Consider the following 18,245-nt stretch of genomic DNA (forward strand, 5'->3'; position numbering starts at 1 on the left):
GCTTAAATCTTTGGTGGTTGTTTCTGAAACCACAGGCACTGATTTCCTGAATGAGACCTTAAACGGGAACAGGCTGTTTGAATTGAATCCTCTTATAGGAAATCAGTTTATTACTATCGAGAAAATTTTTTTCTCATTACTATTTTATTGTTTTATTAAAAACCAGTCACAAGAAAACAGCAATGCTCCAAAATAAAGAGCTCTGTGAAAATGGCTGTGCCAAATGCTTCTCTGACACATTTAACACCTCTCTAATAATGTTTTTTATAATTGTTTCAGAATGAAAATGTGCACCATAACAACCTGAAAATGGTTCATGCATATTCATACCTTCCATGTGTTAACTGCTGGGGAATGTTCTCAGATTCACTTTATAAATTGTTACTTATTTACCACGCCAGTTGGTGACTCTGGGGTGGCATATGTGAAACAAATTTGCAGTTTCTATTACAGCTAGTTGCAATTTTCCAATGAAACTGTTTTTAAATCAAGAGGTAAAACAACAAAAAAATAGGAATCACCCTGACCCATTGATCTGGAAGGTAATGCTTTGTAGAACAGTATTTATTCAGATGATCCAACAAAATAGGGACAGGTGTTTACAAGAGGCATTTTCCAAATATGCAGGAAGATCGCATGGGTGATTTCTGGGTTCTCCAGAACAGCTCCACCATGGGAGTAGATCCCACACGGCTCTAATTTGGCAAAATCCCTGTTGAGCACCAAGAAACTGACTTCAGGATTCCAGCTCTTGCCAAAGGTCACCTCCTGGCTCCACAGCACTCACCTCCTGGAGATTGTCTCTGGCTTTACTCTCAAACCTCCCAAAATCTGAGCTACTGGGTCAACAACCAAGACCTTGCAGCTCTGCCTTCCAACCCTGCTCACATAAAACACAGTATAACAAAATATCACATAAAACAAAAACTGATAATGATATATACATACCATTAGAGAAAATAAAGTCTTTCTGGAAAGCCCAATGTAATTTTCTACTTCTAAAAGCAGATCTGGTTGTGAAAACCTTTCTTCTTTTTCATCCATGAATAAAAATATTTCGCTTCAGCTTTACTGTACTTATTTTGCCCTAAAATAATTAAAAATCATTACAATTTCCCCAAAGCAGACTCTGAATTTGAAATACAATTATTAAACAAGCTTCTGCAAATGTTTTTAAGAGACTGAAAATCTGAAATCTGAAATAAGAAAGAATCAGATTCCTTGGTTCCCTCTTTGGCCAGGTGGTATAGAACTGATTTCATAGCAGGAAAGGCAAATTCTCTTGAGGATCCAACCCCCTTTTGAAAACAATGGGAAAAGTAACATGTTTTGAATAAAGTTCTCTATTAGCAGAGCTGGTTTTATATATATGTATACAGACACAGACCAAGAGAAAAACTGTGCACAGAATTTAATGGGATGGACTATGGAGTAGGTAGTGTTTAAAGTGTCTCCTGTGCAGTCTTTAAATGTGATGTGTCTCTTGCTGTGCAGAATATTCAGCACATAAAAATAAACTTTCTTCGCTTTTTTGTTCAGATGTTTGCAGGTCACCTTTCCACTCGCTGGGAGAACTGAAACTTTCTTTTATTCTCCAGTCATGTTCCATCTATCACACTGTACATCGAGAGAGGCGGGAGCAGATGTGTCAGACACAGAAAATGAGAGACAGAACAAAGAGAAATAGGCCCCTGAAGGAAAGAAAGAAAGGTTCTGAAAGCAGAAACAGAAGTGAAAGAGATAAGGGACCCTAAAATAGACATAAATCAACAGAAAATCAAGTGCCTTGAAATAGAAGATAAAAAATCCCCTTAAAGAGAGAAAGGCAGCAAGGGACATCTGTCCATCAGAAGGACATACATGTCTCCAATAATTTTAATATCATTCCAGTCACAAGATGAAAATTCATGTGTATCATTAATGAACATCTCACTAATCAGCCATTTCAAGTGCAATGTGTAACACAGATTACAGGATGAACAGACTCTCCTCCAGTTCATCAGCCTTATGGTTCTATGACCACCTGGGAAAAGAGAAAGAAATAATCAATGTGAGATGCATAAAGACCTAGTAAAGAGTTGATTAGAAGAACAGGTTTTGGTTGGTAGATAATATTTGATTTACTGTCTAAAAACCATTTTAGCACAGCCCTTCAGTCATTCTCCAGACTGCTGTGATTTCAGCTATGATAGATTGCAAGGTTCCTCTTAAAATGAGAAGGAGCAATTGAATGAATCCAAACTCAGCTGAATGGGGCATCCAAGGCTGCTGGAAGTGAAAAGAGCAAAGGGACGATGACAATGCACTAAAACAGATGCCTTTTTTATTCAGCCAGATATCCAAGATCATCTGCTGTTTAACCACCTGCAGAGCTGAAGCTCGAAAGTGGAGTAAGCTTTGGGTGACTTCTGTTCCTTTGTTCAGAACCCATTTCAGACTGTCACCAAAGTCTGGCAGGTCCCTGAGATAGGTAAATCTGCTCCTCCCTCTCCTTTTACCTTTCTTTTCATCCAGCTTTAACTTTCTCATTTTTGGTTATTTTGGGGTTGATATTTTTCCACTCACCTACACCATTTCCTTAGATAGCTGCTCCCAAAACAGAAGTGGAGGATGGCAGAAGGAAATGACCTGGATATCCTTAATTTTAGGTCATATCTAAAGTCAGCTTGTTAAATGGCAGATGGCAGAAGACACCTGAAGGATAAAGACGTGTCATTAGGCAGTGCTGAGGAGCAGCTGCGAGTAAAGAAGCAAACAGATATTTAAAAACAGACAAAAAATTGAACATTCATCTTTTGATGTGTTTGTTTTTATTAACTCAAGCTTCTTTCTTTAGAAGGTATCATCTTGTGCACACTGCATTACAAAATATATTCTTGACAGAGGTTGGGACTTGGAGACAGAAGCTGGAGAGTTGTTGAAACGATTGAAAGCATGGCTCAAGCAATGGTTGGCAGCATTGACAGGCAGCTCTAAGCAAATGTGTCTTACTGAGTGTCAGTTATCAACACATTATAAACCATGGAAATGATGAAAGAATTAATCACAAAATTGAAGCTATTTATTTATTTATCTGTACTGGAAAATTCCTGAACGTCCTTGAAAGTATAGAAACTTGGACTTTATATTCTCTCAGATGTTACATGCCAGGCTTTGGCAGAGGAAAGAGGAGGGAGAATAAAGGTCACTTTCAATCCGCTTCTTATTCATAACATTCAGCTTGAAGACCTGACCGACCTGGCTATAATGGGTTGTTAAATGGATTGGCCTAGGGCAAGAAAATGAAAGTAAGTGTACTCTAAAAGTTTTGGGAACTTGAATCAGGGATAATTCCATCTGTTTAATGGCAGGACAGACACAATGTGGTTGATGAATGATGGAAGTGCTTTTTATTACTGTGGTGTTAATGACATAATGAAGGTCTTTTAAGAGTGCAAATGTGGTATTCTATAAATCTGCTCCTATACATTTTCCTTCATTTATCAATTATTAAGGGGATTTTCACCTTCTGTTCTAGAAATTGCTGCAGCATTACAGAATTGATTTAGAGGGCTTTTAGCTGCTTTGATGTCTATTATATTTTACCACATTGGTGAGCAGGGTTTATTTCATCACATATTCTGTTTAAAAGGTTTCAATATTGATAAAATCTGGGCAGATAGGCATGCAATAAAATTTCTTATTTTAATAGGATTATTTCAGAGAACAAAGTGTGAGAAAAAGACTTGTACTAGACTTATACTTGATAATCAGTTTAACCCTTTTGAGGATATAACTCCTTGCAATCTGGTTAGCAGACAAGAGTGAGAGAAGACCCTTACCCCCACATCCTTCAAGAAAGATTTCTGCTTGTTCCATCTTTCAAATGTTAAAAGTAATTTGTTGAGCATTGTAGCAATCTGGAGAATCTTAATCCTTTGCAATTAATCCTTCCTAAAATAAAAATAAAGTAACAGAGATGGGTTATCTCCCAATCAGAGATTATTTTTCCTTTTTCTTCATCTTGCTTTTTAATTCCCACTTTCATTTATTTAATCTTTCATTTTCCTTTCTTCTTTCAGCATTTCCTAGGCAATACTTAATAACAGATGATACACTAGTCTGAAATGTGCTATAAAGGAAAGACTATATTTGGAGGTTAAAAGATGATATGAAAAATGGCTGTACTACTTTTTACAGCCAGATCAAGAGAATGTGATGCAGTTGCTGCCACAGTTTCCTGGTGCTATTAGGGAGACTCTTGAGTGCCTTTCAGAGGACACCTGCTCTCCAGCTGTGAATGGACTTGGGAGCTGTGGGTCCTGTGTCAACCCTGACAGCCCAACTCTGGGGGTTTGGGTAATTTAGGGCATCTCAAATGGCACTGGGAAGAAGTGAACTCAGCCCAAATGTGGGATTTTATTCTCAGTTAAAAGCAAAACATTAATATTTACAAATGGGCTTTTTTTCTCATCTCTCATCAGTCAGTAGAGACTTGGTAGGATTTGGGAAGTCTGGAGTCCAAGGAGCTACTCAGGTGATGAAATGTGCATAACCCCTAAAACTTCATTAATTCTGTTCTGTGAATATCACTGGCAGTAAAAGGAACTTAGACATCCAACTTGTGTTGAAGGCACTGACATTTAAGTGACTACAATCTCGAGCTGAGTATCAGTCACAATTTCCCACAGATTATAGCAAGGTATGAACTCTTTAAGCACCAGCGTAGATAAGAAATTTAAGGTCTTATTATCAGGTCTATGGAATTTGGACCAAGATAATTCCAGTGCCTTACCTGTCTCATTTGTGCTGTCCCTTATACAAGCACAGAGATAAGAAGGCACCCAGATAACCATGGACTAGCATTGAGGGTGTCACTTTCTTGATTAAATGGAAATGTCACATTTTTTACCATTGAATGAATTATGGCATGTCTTACTTTGAGACCAAAGTGCATCAACTGTTTGTCCTCAGAAATTCAGCTCTTCTGTCCCTCAAGTATCACAATGTATGGTCTTGCCTCACCTATCACCCAAACAGAATTTTTGGGTGAATTTTGTCTTGTAGTATATAATAAAGAGAATATTGTTCCTTGTTTCTTTCCTCTTTTCAACATTAAAATAAATATATGGATTCAAGCCTTACTTACTAACCAGCAGACACTGACATTTTGAGCAACCTACTTTTAGAATTAAGATAAAATCTAGCTGGGTATACAGAAATATTTCAGGATGAAAAACTTATTTTGTGTTATTTTCTCACAAAATGCCAAGGAACAAGAAAGGAAATCAAGAATATAAATGTACAATTATCTCCTTCTCTCTTATGTTTTCTTCAGTTTTGTTTACATCTTTCTTCAGTCTATGTTAGGTCTCCTCAAAAAATAAGAAATCAATCTTTTCTTTATGGCTCTCAAACTTGATATGATAAAACTACATTTTTTCTCAACCTAGAGGAATCTCACTGAACATAACAAAAAGCATGTCAGGTTACACTAGGAAAAGCAAACAAACAAACAAACACTTCCCCAGGCCACTTTCTGTCACTTTATAAAAAAAAAAAAAAGAAAAGAAAGAAAATAAAACCAGAAAAAAAACCAAAAAACCCCAACAACAAAAAAAATTATTATTTTTAAAAACTTAGAAACTTGCATTGTGAATTAAAATGAATGCAAGTAGCTAAAAGAAAAATTGATTAAAAGGAGATTTCTAATCATCTACTATGGAAGCAGGATGCAAGTGGTAATACAGTCCGACTGGATCAGGGCAAGGACAAAGAAGAAAATTGGAACTCAAGTAGGTCCAGAACCAGAAAAGGATCAAGATACACAGGAAAAGGATCTTAAGCACAATTCAGGCGCTTAACCTTAAGAACACCATTCTAGATCCTGAAATTCTTCAGGCACATGACAACCTCCCCAGAAATCCTCCCTAGGAAACCCCTGCATCTTTCCAGAGATAAGTAAATCCAAATCGTACGTAAATCCAAAAGACATCTTCTGTATGCACACAACTGGATTTATAGAATCCATTAAATAACTGACCCAACCACTGCAAAGGTCAAAATTTTAGAGATAAGTTCAGAGTGAGATTACATGTGGTGTTTCTTTAGGTAGGGCAGCCATCATTTCAAAGGCCAGGGGTCTGTCTGTTGGGTTGGGATCATGGACTGTGTCCTGATGGCCAGGGTCAGTCACTGCATCCAGGGTCAGTCAGTGCATTCCAGAGTCTGTCAGTCCATCCCAGGAGTCTGTCAGTCCATCCCAGGAGTCTGTCAGTCCATCATGGATTAGGGTCCATCTGTCACTGCCAGGAGCAGTCCCACCGCCCTCCACAGAGCTGTTCCCTGAAGGGTTGGGTGACAGCAGGGCCCATCAGCTCCTTCACCTCTGTCCTGGGGTGACCTTATGATGCTTGTATCCCCAGCTGTCTGCCCTGTTCATGCTGACTCTTCAGTTCTGCACCTCTAAGACTGGCTCCAAGGATGAAGAGGGGGAAGAGGATGCCACAGTTTATGTTCAGAAAAAGCACTCACTGCCCCACATCCCTCTCTGGACTGTGTTGTCTGCAGCACAGACAGACAGCAGGACAGAACTCTCCTTTGCTTTTAGTTAGTTTTTAGCTAGCTGAGGCAGAGAAGTTCCCTGGACTTTTTCCTTTTTTCTTGGAGCTGTTCAAACCTGCTCTGGACCAAAACCTCAGAAAAGCACCAGGAGCTGACGCCTGTGGCCCACCATGGCCTGCGCCTTGGCACTTTCCAGAGCCAGAGGAACTGATACGAGGCTGAGAGAGCCAAGCTATGCTCCACAGCAAAGTCTTTCTGAATTTGCCATCTCTTCAAACAGTGAGAGGTCTTATTGTTTAATATTATTCAATTTTTTTATGCTTCTACATACTTTGCTTGTTTAATAAACAGGTTTTTCCATTTTTTCTCCAAAAAGTCTTTTTCTGAACCAACTGGGAGAGGGGCTGCTTGAATTTGCTGTCTAGAGGGACCCCATTCAGAAGTTTCTTCTCAAATTTGCCTTAAACCAAGACAACCACCCTCTCCTCAGCAATGTCACCCCATGGGATGCAATGGCATTCTTTTGGGAAAGTCTGGCCTGTCCTCCCCCTCCTGATTTCCTGCTCTGTCACCCCAGAGCCGCCCAGGGGCCCCCATGGCTGCCTCATTCCCTGGGATGGGAGCAGGGCTGGGCCTAGGCCGGACAGAGCCTCCCCCATGCTGGGGTCAGGGCCTGGCCTGTGTCAGCCCTGGGATCTGCCCAGTGTCACCTCCTGGGGAACGTCCAGTGTCACCTCCTGGGGAACGTCCAGTGTCACCCCCTGGGGAATGTCCAGTGTCACCTCCTGGGGAATGTTCAGTGTCATCCCTGGGATGTGTCCAGTGTCACCTCCTGGAGAATGTCCAGTGTCATCCCTGGGATGTGTCCAGTGTCACCTCCTGGAGAATGTCCAGTGTCACCTCCTGGAGAATGTCCAGTGTCACCTCCTGGGGAACGTCCAGTGTCATCTCCTGGAGAATGTCCAGTGTCATCCCTGGGGAGTGTCCAGTGTCACCTCCTGGAGAATGTCCAGTGTCACCTCCTGGAGAATGTCCAGTGTCACCCCTGGGGAGTGTCCAGTGTCACCTCCTGGGGAGTGTCCAGTGTCACCCCCTGGAGAATGTCCAGTGTCATCTCCTGGGGAGTGTCCAGTGTCACCCCCTGGGGAATGTCCAGTGTCACCTCCTGGGGAGTGTCCAGTGTCATCCCTGGGATGTGTCCAGTGTCACCCCTGGGGAGTGTCCAGTGTCACCTCCTGGGGAATGTCCAGTGTCATCTCCTGGGGAATGTCCAGTGTCATCCCTGGGGAGTGTCCAGTGTCACCTCCTGGAGAATGTCCAGTGTCACCTCCTGGAGAATGTCCAGTGTCACCCCTGGGGAGTGTCCAGTGTCACCTCCTGGGGAGTGTCCAGTGTCACCCCCTGGAGAATGTCCAGTGTCATCTCCTGGGGAATGTCCAGTGTCCCCTCCTGGGGAGTGTCCAGTGTCACCTCCTGGGGAGTGTCCAGTGTCATCCCTGGGCTCCAGCTGAGCAGGACAATGAGGCTGAAGGGTCTGGGGAGCTGCTGAAGCACTGGGGGAGCTGAGAGGGCTGTGGGGGCTGAGGGGCAGGAAGGACACTGAGGGGCTGGAGTGAGTCCAGAGAATGGAATGGAGATGAGGAAGGGTCTGGAGCACCAGGAGGGGCTGAGGGAGCTGGAAAGGGGCTCAGCCTGGAGAAAAGGAGGCTCAGGGGGCTCTTCTGGCTCTGCACAACTCCCTGCCAGGAGGGGACAGCCGGGGGGGTCGGGCTCTGCTCGCAGGGAACAGGGACAGGAGGAGAGGGAACAGCTCAGGCTGGGCCAGGGGAGGTTTAGATTGAGTATTTAGAAAATTTCTTCACTGAGAAGGTGGCCAAGCATTGTAACAAACTGCCTGTGGTAGTACAGCCACTATCCCTGTAAGTGTTCAGAAGCCATTTGGATGTGGCATTTGGGGACATGGTTTAGTGGTGAACATGGCTCTTAGCAGTGCTGGATTAATGCTTGGAGCTGATGATCTTAGAGGTCTTTTCCAACAGTATAAATTCCATAATCCTATAGGATATTCCTGTGAGAATGGGAGAGGAAGCTCAAAACATTTCTCAGCCTCAGGGACACTCAATACAAACTACTTCCAGGAAAATTCTAATCAAAAAGGAACTCTCTTTTCCAAAATGTGCCTCTGTGTTGAAAAAACTCTAATTTTGACTGTTCAGATGAAAATCCCAAAATGCACAACTCTTCACAGAGAACAGCAGGCAAAAATCCAAGCTTATGTAGAGAAAGTACATTTAGATTACAGAGGGCTGAACAAAAGTCTGCTTCAACTTAATAATGCACAATCATTGCTTTAAAACAGCTTTTAAGTCATACCTTTTACAGTCTTTCAGAAGTACCTATTTCTGTGTACATGCAAAAAAAATAGTGCAGAAAAAATATGGAAGAAATCCTTACAAAACCCATTTTGTTTTAGTCTAGTTTTCTAACCACTACTTAGTGGAGCAGTCTGAGTTCAGTTTCCAGTTCTGACATTTCTATAATGCCCCTTTTTGAGCCAAAATTCAGCAGCTGTATTTATGATTGAAAAATCAGAGCGTGGGTCAGGCACTGTAATCACACAGCTGAGCTAATGGCTTTGCTGCATAAAAAGGGTTGTGGGTAATGTATTAAAGAGTCACTATGGGTTTGGAAAAGTCAGAAGAGATCATTCAAATCAAATCATAGCAAAAAATCCCTTATCAACTAATTCAGAATTTTCCAGGCTTCAAATATTTTCCTGTAGTTCATTTCCTTATTGAGCTCTTGAAGTTTTCACATCTCAATCTGCCCAAAAAATAGATGCCATCTGATTTTCTCATTTCAGTTTCTTTGACACCACTGTCAGGCAATCCCATGGCACACAGGATTCAGGCCCCAAAATGGACATACCACCCTGATGGAAAAATTATTTTCATGATATTACCAACAGACAGACAGGGATGCAAACTGCAATACAGAAAGAAGTTCCAATGTGATTTTCAGTTGACATTTGCAATCGAGTTCATATGCTTTGGGTGAGTTTGATACAAACTATTACATTTTTAAAAGATTATCTGAAATGAGCCTGGAAATCTCGTTCCCTGTTGCTAATTGTGATGGCACAAGACCAATCATCCAGTTCTTGTGTCTAGACCAATTCTGTACACAGGCCACAGCAGTGAGAGCCTCCATTAAATGTGCCCTGATGCACTAATTTACCTCACTGAGTTTGGAAACCCAGAAATGGCACCTCTGAGACTGACAGCCTTCACAGGGCTTAAGTGAACCAGCAAATCTGTTGCCCAGAGACACCTCATTCTTCCCTTGTTTCTCACAGGTAAACACATCCTGCAGCATAAGAGGAGAAAGACTGAAGTCAATAAATCACTTGGAAAATCTCCAAGTGGGGTATGTAACGCAGCTCCCTCTTTAGCAAACACCGATGGGTCTAACATTCATTTTGTCCAATGTCCCAATTTATTAATTGCTCTCTTAGTGAAGACACTGCTGGCAATCCCAGTACAAATTGGGAAGGGTGAAAAAAAGGTGGCACATGACAAGTGCCTGAGTAATCACTTTGCACAGTGAATGATTTAGGAAAGGTGTGTCCTCCTGACTCTCAGGTGGGATGAGAATCCTGGATTATGGTTTCTGTGCTCCAGCACAGATAAATAGGATACCTTGGCAAGGCTCTATCTACAGAAGGATAAGAGGATTTACTGCTCTGGGACAAGCTATGGAATTTCATTTTCCTCCAAGGTTTTCCTGATAAACATTCAGCCTTCCATTACAAAGCCATAATTTTCCTGCAAAGCATTTTTCTATGCTTTCTGGTCTAAAAAGTTCAAAAATTACATGATTGGATGCCTTAGAATGTAGATTGTTATTATAAAAGACTCAGGCATAAGAGAGTGAATGTGGAGATTTTGACTCCTAGTACCAATAAGATACTATGGATAGGACAGAACATAAAGAGGTGGCTGTGATAACCAAATGTCACTGTACAGGGAAAAGTTTTTACAGAAACTTCCTGTAGTTACTATGTGGCATAAGGTGACTGTGCAGCAATCATTAATAAAAAAGTCCTTCAGGCTAATAAAAATAAACAAAAAACAAGAACATGTGGTATCTTCTCATTGAACCCAGATACCTACTGAGAGAAGGCAAGTAGAGTCATTAGCATTATTTGTTCATCATTATTACTTATAAGGAGGTTCATCATTGTATGTCTATATATTTAGGCCCTGTGGTTTTAGTGCTTGAAAACAGCTGCAAAATTCAGCTGAGTTTTGCAACAGACCCTGGAAAAAATCAGCCCCTGGCAATACAGCTAGTTCTTTCTAAGAGAAGTTCAAAGAAGCAGTCATTAAGGAAAATGTCAGTTCTAAATTTATTTTCCCTGTTTCTTTCCTCTTTGTCATCTGCTATGAATTGGTCCCCAATGGCTTTGCCATTTTAATTTCATCTGGACGCAGATGTGATCATCTGCAAACAAGCCTTTCAGAGCACTGCCTTGGCAAGAACTTCTGCCCATTCAGGACTGGGTAAGAAATGTCGTTCAAGGATTCATGTGGTTTTCTATCAAGATGAATGTTTTCTTTATAAAGAGATTTGCAGCACATTCAGTCGAATGTGATGACTTATAAACACCTGAGTAGGTTGCTGGTATGGGAGAAACACTGGAATCCACAGATATCAGAAGGAAGAAGTCACCACCCGAGTTTAGATTGGTCTCAAGACATCTCAGTTCTTGCTGTTTAATTGCATGGACTTTTAGGTAATGATGCCCAAACCACAGCTGGCTAATTCCTTCCATTCAGTACAACTTAAAACCCTCCTTTAATTATTAAACACTCTCAGAAATGCTGTTCTTAGTCCCTCTTTGTCTCTAATGAGGCCAATATATCACTTTTCTGTTTGAAAGATTTTTTTGCACACCTGCAGGACGACATAAACTTCTAAATCTTTCTTCATTCAGCATGATTTCTTCAGACTGATTCTCTTTTCTAAGGACTTTATGTAGCTCAGGGTTCCAGCAGAGACAGAGAATGGCTGTCACTGCAATTGGCAGCAGTCAAACACTTTCTGCTCTTCCTGATCCTGCAGCTGCCAGGGAACTCCAGAACTTTTATCATTAACAGTGTAAGGCAGAGATCACACTGCCTAATTTATTCCTCTATTTATTCAGGCTTCTGAACAAATACAGACATATATTTACATGTCTCTGTATTAATATGTATTGATAAACACATTTGACTGTTGTATGGCATCTAAATTTGTGTTTATCCAAGCACTGCAGAAAATTAGCTCATCAGGGCTCATCTGTCCTGTACTAAGAAACATTTTTACAATTCTCAAGGAACCTTGAGCAGCAACCCAGATCAGCAAAACCACAAAGCTCAAGAGCTTCTTTGTTTTGGGATGTTACCACCTGAAAGTTCATCCAAATGTTCTCAGTGTTTAAAATTTACTACATTAAAACTGCAGATTAGATCCAAGAGTGACTAAATTTAGATCTCTTCCATTCCTGTTTATAATTTGCATTTTAGAAAAAGGCAACAAAATAAGACATAGAGCAATCATAACAAATCACTACATGTCTAATTATAGGTGACATTAATCTCAGTTTTAGTAGTATACCTTCTGATTTTGCTCTGATTTACATAGTGTCAATCATCAGGCTGGCTATCGATCCATCACATCAATAAAGCAGATGCTGAAGATTCATTTGTTACTCACAGGATGAAGTTCCTGAGGGACTCACATCATATTTGTTTTACCAATTGAACAGACAAAATAAGTCACAGAACAGAACAGGACTCAGTTAAAATCCAGAAGTTTCAGGTGTTTGTTTCAGGCCACTGTAACAATTGATGCTACCCACAAAGCTGAGCTTCCTCACACAACTAAAAGAGTTTAATACAGGGTTTAGGGTTTGTATCTAAATATTTTGCAGTCCTCCTAGTAAGTCTGAATATCAAAGTTACTGTTAAAGAAAAGCAACAGTTTTATGGGAACAGTCTGTTAAGATGCAAAAATGATTTGCAAATGTTGTCCTCAGCTCCTCATGCATTTCTAAAGAACAAGCTGAAAAGGGCTGATAATCATGAAACTGCATTAAATGTTCTATGAGATAAGTCAAATACCTTTCAGAAATTCTAATAAATTCTTTTCATAATTTATTAGCATATTCTGTCCTGTGGATCTCATTTTTACCTATTAGAGAACTTGTCTAAGATCAGACAAAAGAACTTTTCTGTTCTACTGGCATGCTGAGTGGAATTCATTATTAAACACTGTGCTAGGTTAATCTGATTCAGGAAAAAAAAATATGTAAGAGATGATTTTATAAAGATAACTGAAATTAGATAACTGGAAGAAAAAGCCTACCAGAAGAAAACAGAATTTGTCAATTTTTATTTTCTTTTTCCTCAAAACTTTTTCTTTGAGGGAAGTGCAGAGTTGGTTGATTGAATTGTCCAGCTGTCAGACTTGAACTATGTAGCATGCAATGCCCAATACATCTCTTCATTTTTCTTGAGAAAATCAAAAAGCCAAATGGAGCTAATTTCAGAAAAGACCTTTGCAGCACATCTCTGGCACTTCAGGCTAAAAACAGCATTCTAGATCCTGAAATTCCTCAGGCACGCAATAACATCCCCAGAAATCCTCCCTAGGACCACCTGCATCTCTTTCTAGAATTGAGTAAATCCAAATCAGACTTATGTAAGAACCCAACTGGATTTATAGAATCCATTGAAGTAACTGACCTAAAAACTGCAAAGGTCAAGGTTTTAAAGATGTGGTCAGAGAGAGATTGCATGTGATGTTTCTTTAGGTAGGGAAACCATCAGTTCAAAAGCCACAGCTTTGATCTGTGTTGGGATCATGGACCACGTGTTTGCCTGGTGCCCAGAGTCTGTTAGTGCATCCCGGTATCAGTCAGTGCATCCCAGGGTCAGTCAGTGCATCCCAAGGTCAGTCAGAGCATCCCAGGGTCAGTCAGAGCATCCCAGGGTCAGTCAGTGCATCCCGGTATCAGTCAGTGCATCCCAGGGTCAGTCAGTGCATCCCGGTATCAGTCAGTGCATCCCAGGGTCAGTCAGTGCATCCCAGGGTCAGTCAGTGCATCCCAGGGTCAGTCAGTGCATCCCGGTATCAGTCAGTGCATCCCAGGGTCAGTCAGTGCATCCCAGGGTCAGTCAGTGCATCCCAGGGTCAGTCAGTGCATGCCAGGGTCAGTCAGTGCATCCCAGGGTCAGTCAGTGCATGCCAGGATCAGTCAGTCAGTGCATCCCAGGATCAGTCAGTGCATGCCAGGACCATGCCTGGGGCTGGGGACAGAGGGGCTCAGGCTCCTGAGGGGTGTCAGGTGCCCAGAGTGGCTTTGGGAATGTTCTGGGTGCCCAGGGATTCATGGCACACTGTTGTGTGGCAGGGATGGGGCCTTGGGACGCTCTGCTCAGGTGTCTCTCGTCCTTTCATGGAGCACAGCCCAGCCAGGGGATGACCATCAGGGTGGCCTGGGCTGCCCACTTTGTCAGGAGAGCCCCAGGGAGCTCCTGCCCAGTGGTGTTGTACTTGGGGTGAGAGGGGCTGGGGATGGGGTTTGGGGCTTGTCAGGAGGGTGGGGAGGCTCTGGTGGCTGTGACATCACAGAGGATGGGTCACAGTGGGATCTGTCCCTAAGGACAACACCAGGCAGCCCCACTGCAGCTGGGCTTGGGCAATTGGTGAGTGCACATGCACAGGGAGGGCTGGGCTGGATGGGGGACGGGACAGATGCCCCGGGGAGTTTCTAACCCTGAGTGAGAGCTGAGACCTTCAGAACAGGACAAGGTTCTGCCCTTGGGGCTGGGGACAGTGGGAATTGAACTCTCTGGGCTGGCTTTTGGGCCTGTCCCTGCTCTGCCAAGAGACCCCCTGGGACCTCCTGCAGTGGGTTTGGACTTGGTGCAGTGGTGCCCAGAACCCACTGAGCAGGGGGTAGGGTTGAAGTCTGGGTTTGTCAGCTCTGGTGGCTGTGACACTACAGAGAGCAGGTGGCAGTGGGAGCCATCCCCAGGGACAACACCAGGCAGCCCCCCTGCAGCTGGACTCGGGCAATTGGTGAGTGCACATGCACAGGGAGGGCTGGGATGGACGGGGAATGGGACAGGGGTGTTTCTAACTCTGAGTGAGGGCTGGGCCCCTCAGGGCAGGGCAGGGTGCCACTCTCTGGGCTGGGGGCAGAAGTGCTCAGGGCTCCCAGTGGTGCCAGAGAGGCTTTGGGGATCGCCAGGTACCCCTGGCTCCATGGAATGCTCCAGCATGGCAGGGATGGGGCCTCAGGAGACAGCTCAAGTGTCTCTTGCCCTTTCATGGGGCACAGCCCAGCCAGGGGATGACCATCAGAGTGGCTTGGGCAGGACTGGCCCTGTGCTGTCTCCAGCCAGGGTCAGTGGTCCCTTCAGGCCTGTTCACCCAGACCTGCTGATGAACGTTTCTCCCATCTCCTCCAGGCCATGGCTGCAGCAATCACGTTCTTTGTGGCTGTGTTGGCCATCCTGCTCAAGCAGACACGAGACCTACGGATCAGTGTGGTCACAACACAGCAGATGCAGCAGCGTGAGGAGTTTCTGCACCAGGAGATGAAGCAGCTGCTGCAGGAGATTGGATGGATAAGGGCTCCACAAGAAGCCCAACTCCTCTCTGGGTTGCAGCTCTGCCTCTTCTGGGCTGCTGCAGCAGTCATGCTCCTGGAGATCTGCTGGGTGGCCTGGCAAATGAAGTTTGCCCCTTGCACTTGCTATGAGCAGGACACCTCTGCCAGCGAGGAGGAAGATGAGGAAGAGAAGGGGCAAGGCCACAATGTCAGGTTGTTTTCTGTGCCCAAACTATCGTCAATGCAGGGACTGTCTGACATGTGCAGGGATGTGAAGAAGATGATGCATGACGTCCTCCACGTCTGCCGAGTGCTTTCCAAGGACACTTTCATGCCGGAGATGCACCCGGCCACCGGGAAGAACAGCATCCATGAATCCTGGAGTATCTTTGAGGGCCGAATCTTGTACCAGCTGCTTGTGGTCCTGCAGCCACCCTCCAGGCATTCTTTCAGGCTGGAGCTGTACAGTTGGACACACCTTCCAGAGAGGTGCTCCAACGTCCGTGTGGTGCTGGAGTGCAGCTGCTTGAGGGAAACGGGGAATATTCCGTGTTTTCTCCACCCCTCCGAGACCAATCAGACGGCCCAGCGCTCACCCCTGCTGCAGAACCTCTGCACAGGCTCCTACTTAGACGTGGAGGAAATCGCCTGCTGGGTGCAGAACTTGGTGCAGACAGCCTGGGAGCATTTGCCCCAGTGGCAGCACTGGCAGCTCACGGTGCTGCCGAGCTCCCACTGCTGCCGGCTGCTGCTGAGCGGCCCCTCCGACCTGCAGCTCTGTGCTGTGCTGCTGTTTGCCGTGGAGCAGGGCAGCCCTGGCACCTTCCTGCTCCTGCAGTGAGAGTGGCCAGCGCTCCCAGCTGCTGCTTTGGGCTGGGGCTGGCTGGGGATTGGGAGTAGACACAGACACACAGCTGACCTCAAGTGCCCAAAGGGACCTGCTGGAACACTGAGCTCAGAATATTAAAGAGGGAGAGAGAAGGAAGAGGAATGGGACACGTTTGGAGTTAAGGCATTTATCTTCCAAGTCACCTCAACAGGTGATGGAGCCCATCTTTCCTAGAGGTGGGTGAACACCTGCCAGCCCACGGGAAGACAAATGCTGTAACTCTGAACATCTCCTTGGAATCACAGAGTCAATCAAGCTGGAAATGACCTCTGAGGTCCTTGAGTCCATCCTATGCCCCAACACCACCACGGCACTGTCATGTGCAGCCTTTCCTTAACACCTCCAGGGAGAGTGCCAAGCACCTCAGCCTTTTCCTCGCTTCTGGTGACTGTATTCCCTCCTGGATCCAGTAAAGAATGGAGCTTTTCCTTGCTCCTCCTAGTGCCATTAATGTATTCAAAAAGCAACTTTTTATTATCCTTCACCAGGATATTTGGCCACCAAAAGTGGCCCAAATAAGTTCTAACTGAGTTTTTACCTCTCAAATTTTCTTCCCCCATGACCTAACAAGATCCATAAACACTTCCTGAGCTGCCTGCCCCTTTTTCCAGAGGTGATTCCCTGCTGGGCTCACCAGCTGTGCCAGGGAGTGAAGTTCTCACCCACACACTCCAGGGCCCAACCAGGCTGCCTCTGCTTGAGTTTCCAGCAAACATCCAGCAGGTCCCTCCCTCTTCCTTCTTTCCCCCTCTTTATGTGCTGATCCTGATGGAATATGGTACAGAATATCCCTTTGGGAATCCCTTTGGGGTGCCCTAACCCTAACCTTGGGGTCAGCTGTGCTGTCTGTGTCTACTCCCAAACACCCAAAAACCCTCTTGTGGTTCCAGCCCCAGCCAGAATTAAGCACCACACAGCCATTTGTTCAACACCCTTCTCTTCCCCCACACCCTGGTGGAGTGGGGAGGAGAATCAAAAGTAAAGCTTGCAGGTTTAGAGAAGTTTAAAAAGTTAATCATTTACAGAAGCTTAGTAACTGAAAACAAAGTAAAATACTGTAATAATGGTAAATAATAATAGTATTAATAATACAATGGAAAAGAAAAAGAAACCCAAATTGTGTGATGCACAATACAAGTGCTCACTACCTACTGACCAATAATGTCAGAGCTGCTTTTCTGAGCCCAGATCAGGCCCTGTTCCAGATAACTCCTCCAGTTTATACACTGGGCATGCCATTACATGGTGTGGAACATGCCTTTGGCCAGTTTGGATCACTTGTCCCGGATGTGACTCCCTGCCATTTTGTTTATTTAACTTCTCATCAGTAGAGAATATGACCAAAGAAAACCCAAAACCACCCCAATCCCCATCAAAAAACCCAAAACAAACAAACAAACAAAAAAACCAAAAAAAAACAAAAAAAAAAACCACCAAAAAACAAACAAACAAAAAGTTCCCAATTTAGGATAAATATGGCTTAGAAAAAGCAAATCAGTATTTTATCAATATTATTCTCATTCTGAATCCAAAACAGCACTGTACCAGCTACTGAGGAAAAATTAACTCCACCCAAGCCAAAACCAGTGCAACAGGCTTTGAACTATTTTCTGTGGTGCAGAGGAAACAAAACTCAGGCACCAAAGCCTGCTAGCTAGTTCCAGTAATAGTACAAAAGGTCATTTTTCCAAATGGCTGAACTGCACCCCCAGGCTTCCAGGATTATTTGCTGTGTCATTATTAAGAAAAATCTCATTGCATTAAGAAGCAGCCATTGCTTTTAAAGAGACATTGTTTTGTTAGAACGAAACAAACCCAGGAAAGCCTTATCACAAAGCAGCATGAAGTACATGTGAAAATAAAGTTTGTGGTTCAAATTGAGATTTCCCTGGCTCCTGTTTCCACCAGCAGGCATCTCACTGGGGTCTGACAGGTGTTTGCAGAGTTGCCAAACCCCTGAGTTAATTCAGTGCATGGGGAACAGTGAGATTAAATTATTTCTGTAAGTGAAATTCTGAAAAATTAATTGGAATGGTGAATCACAGAATTGTTAAGGAATCTTCTCTGCCAGACCATCCAGAAGCCACCCTGGCAGTCACACCCACACCACCTGCACCACCAGCAGGCAGCTGCAGTGCCTGCCTTGGCTCC

The 18,245-nt window shown here is 43.8% G+C and overlaps 1 protein-coding gene and 2 long non-coding RNA genes across 3 annotated transcripts; 1 reads left to right on the plus strand and 2 right to left on the minus strand.

The window, feature by feature from the left end:
• Positions 1–538: 538 nt before the first annotated feature.
• LOC111929172 (uncharacterized) lies at positions 539–3,929 on the minus strand. Its single transcript, XR_002864548.2, has 3 exons — positions 3,822–3,929; positions 2,566–2,694; positions 539–2,023 (listed from the first exon to the last, which is right to left on the minus strand). It is a non-coding gene; the product is annotated as an uncharacterized LOC111929172 (long non-coding RNA).
• A 9,034-nt stretch (positions 3,930–12,963) lies between these two features.
• LOC147652881 (uncharacterized) lies at positions 12,964–14,165 on the minus strand. Its single transcript, XR_015287143.1, has 2 exons — positions 13,332–14,165; positions 12,964–13,256 (listed from the first exon to the last, which is right to left on the minus strand). It is a non-coding gene; the product is annotated as an uncharacterized LOC147652881 (long non-coding RNA).
• An 80-nt stretch (positions 14,166–14,245) lies between these two features.
• Positions 14,246–17,975, plus strand: LOC111929101 (inositol 1,4,5-trisphosphate receptor-interacting protein-like 1). The gene is made up of 2 exons (XM_086890389.1): positions 14,246–14,294; positions 15,063–17,975. The coding sequence occupies exon 2, from the start codon at positions 15,066–15,068 to the stop codon at positions 16,044–16,046; it is 981 nt and encodes a 326-aa protein (XP_086746515.1). The 5' UTR covers positions 14,246–14,294; positions 15,063–15,065; the 3' UTR covers positions 16,047–17,975.
• Positions 17,976–18,245: the final 270 nt, after the last annotated feature.

The sequence above is a fragment of the Cyanistes caeruleus genome, chromosome 5 (genome assembly GCF_971803275.1).
Source record: "Cyanistes caeruleus chromosome 5, bCyaCae1.hap1.1, whole genome shotgun sequence".
NCBI classification, from domain to species: Eukaryota; Metazoa; Chordata; class Aves; order Passeriformes; family Paridae; genus Cyanistes; species Cyanistes caeruleus.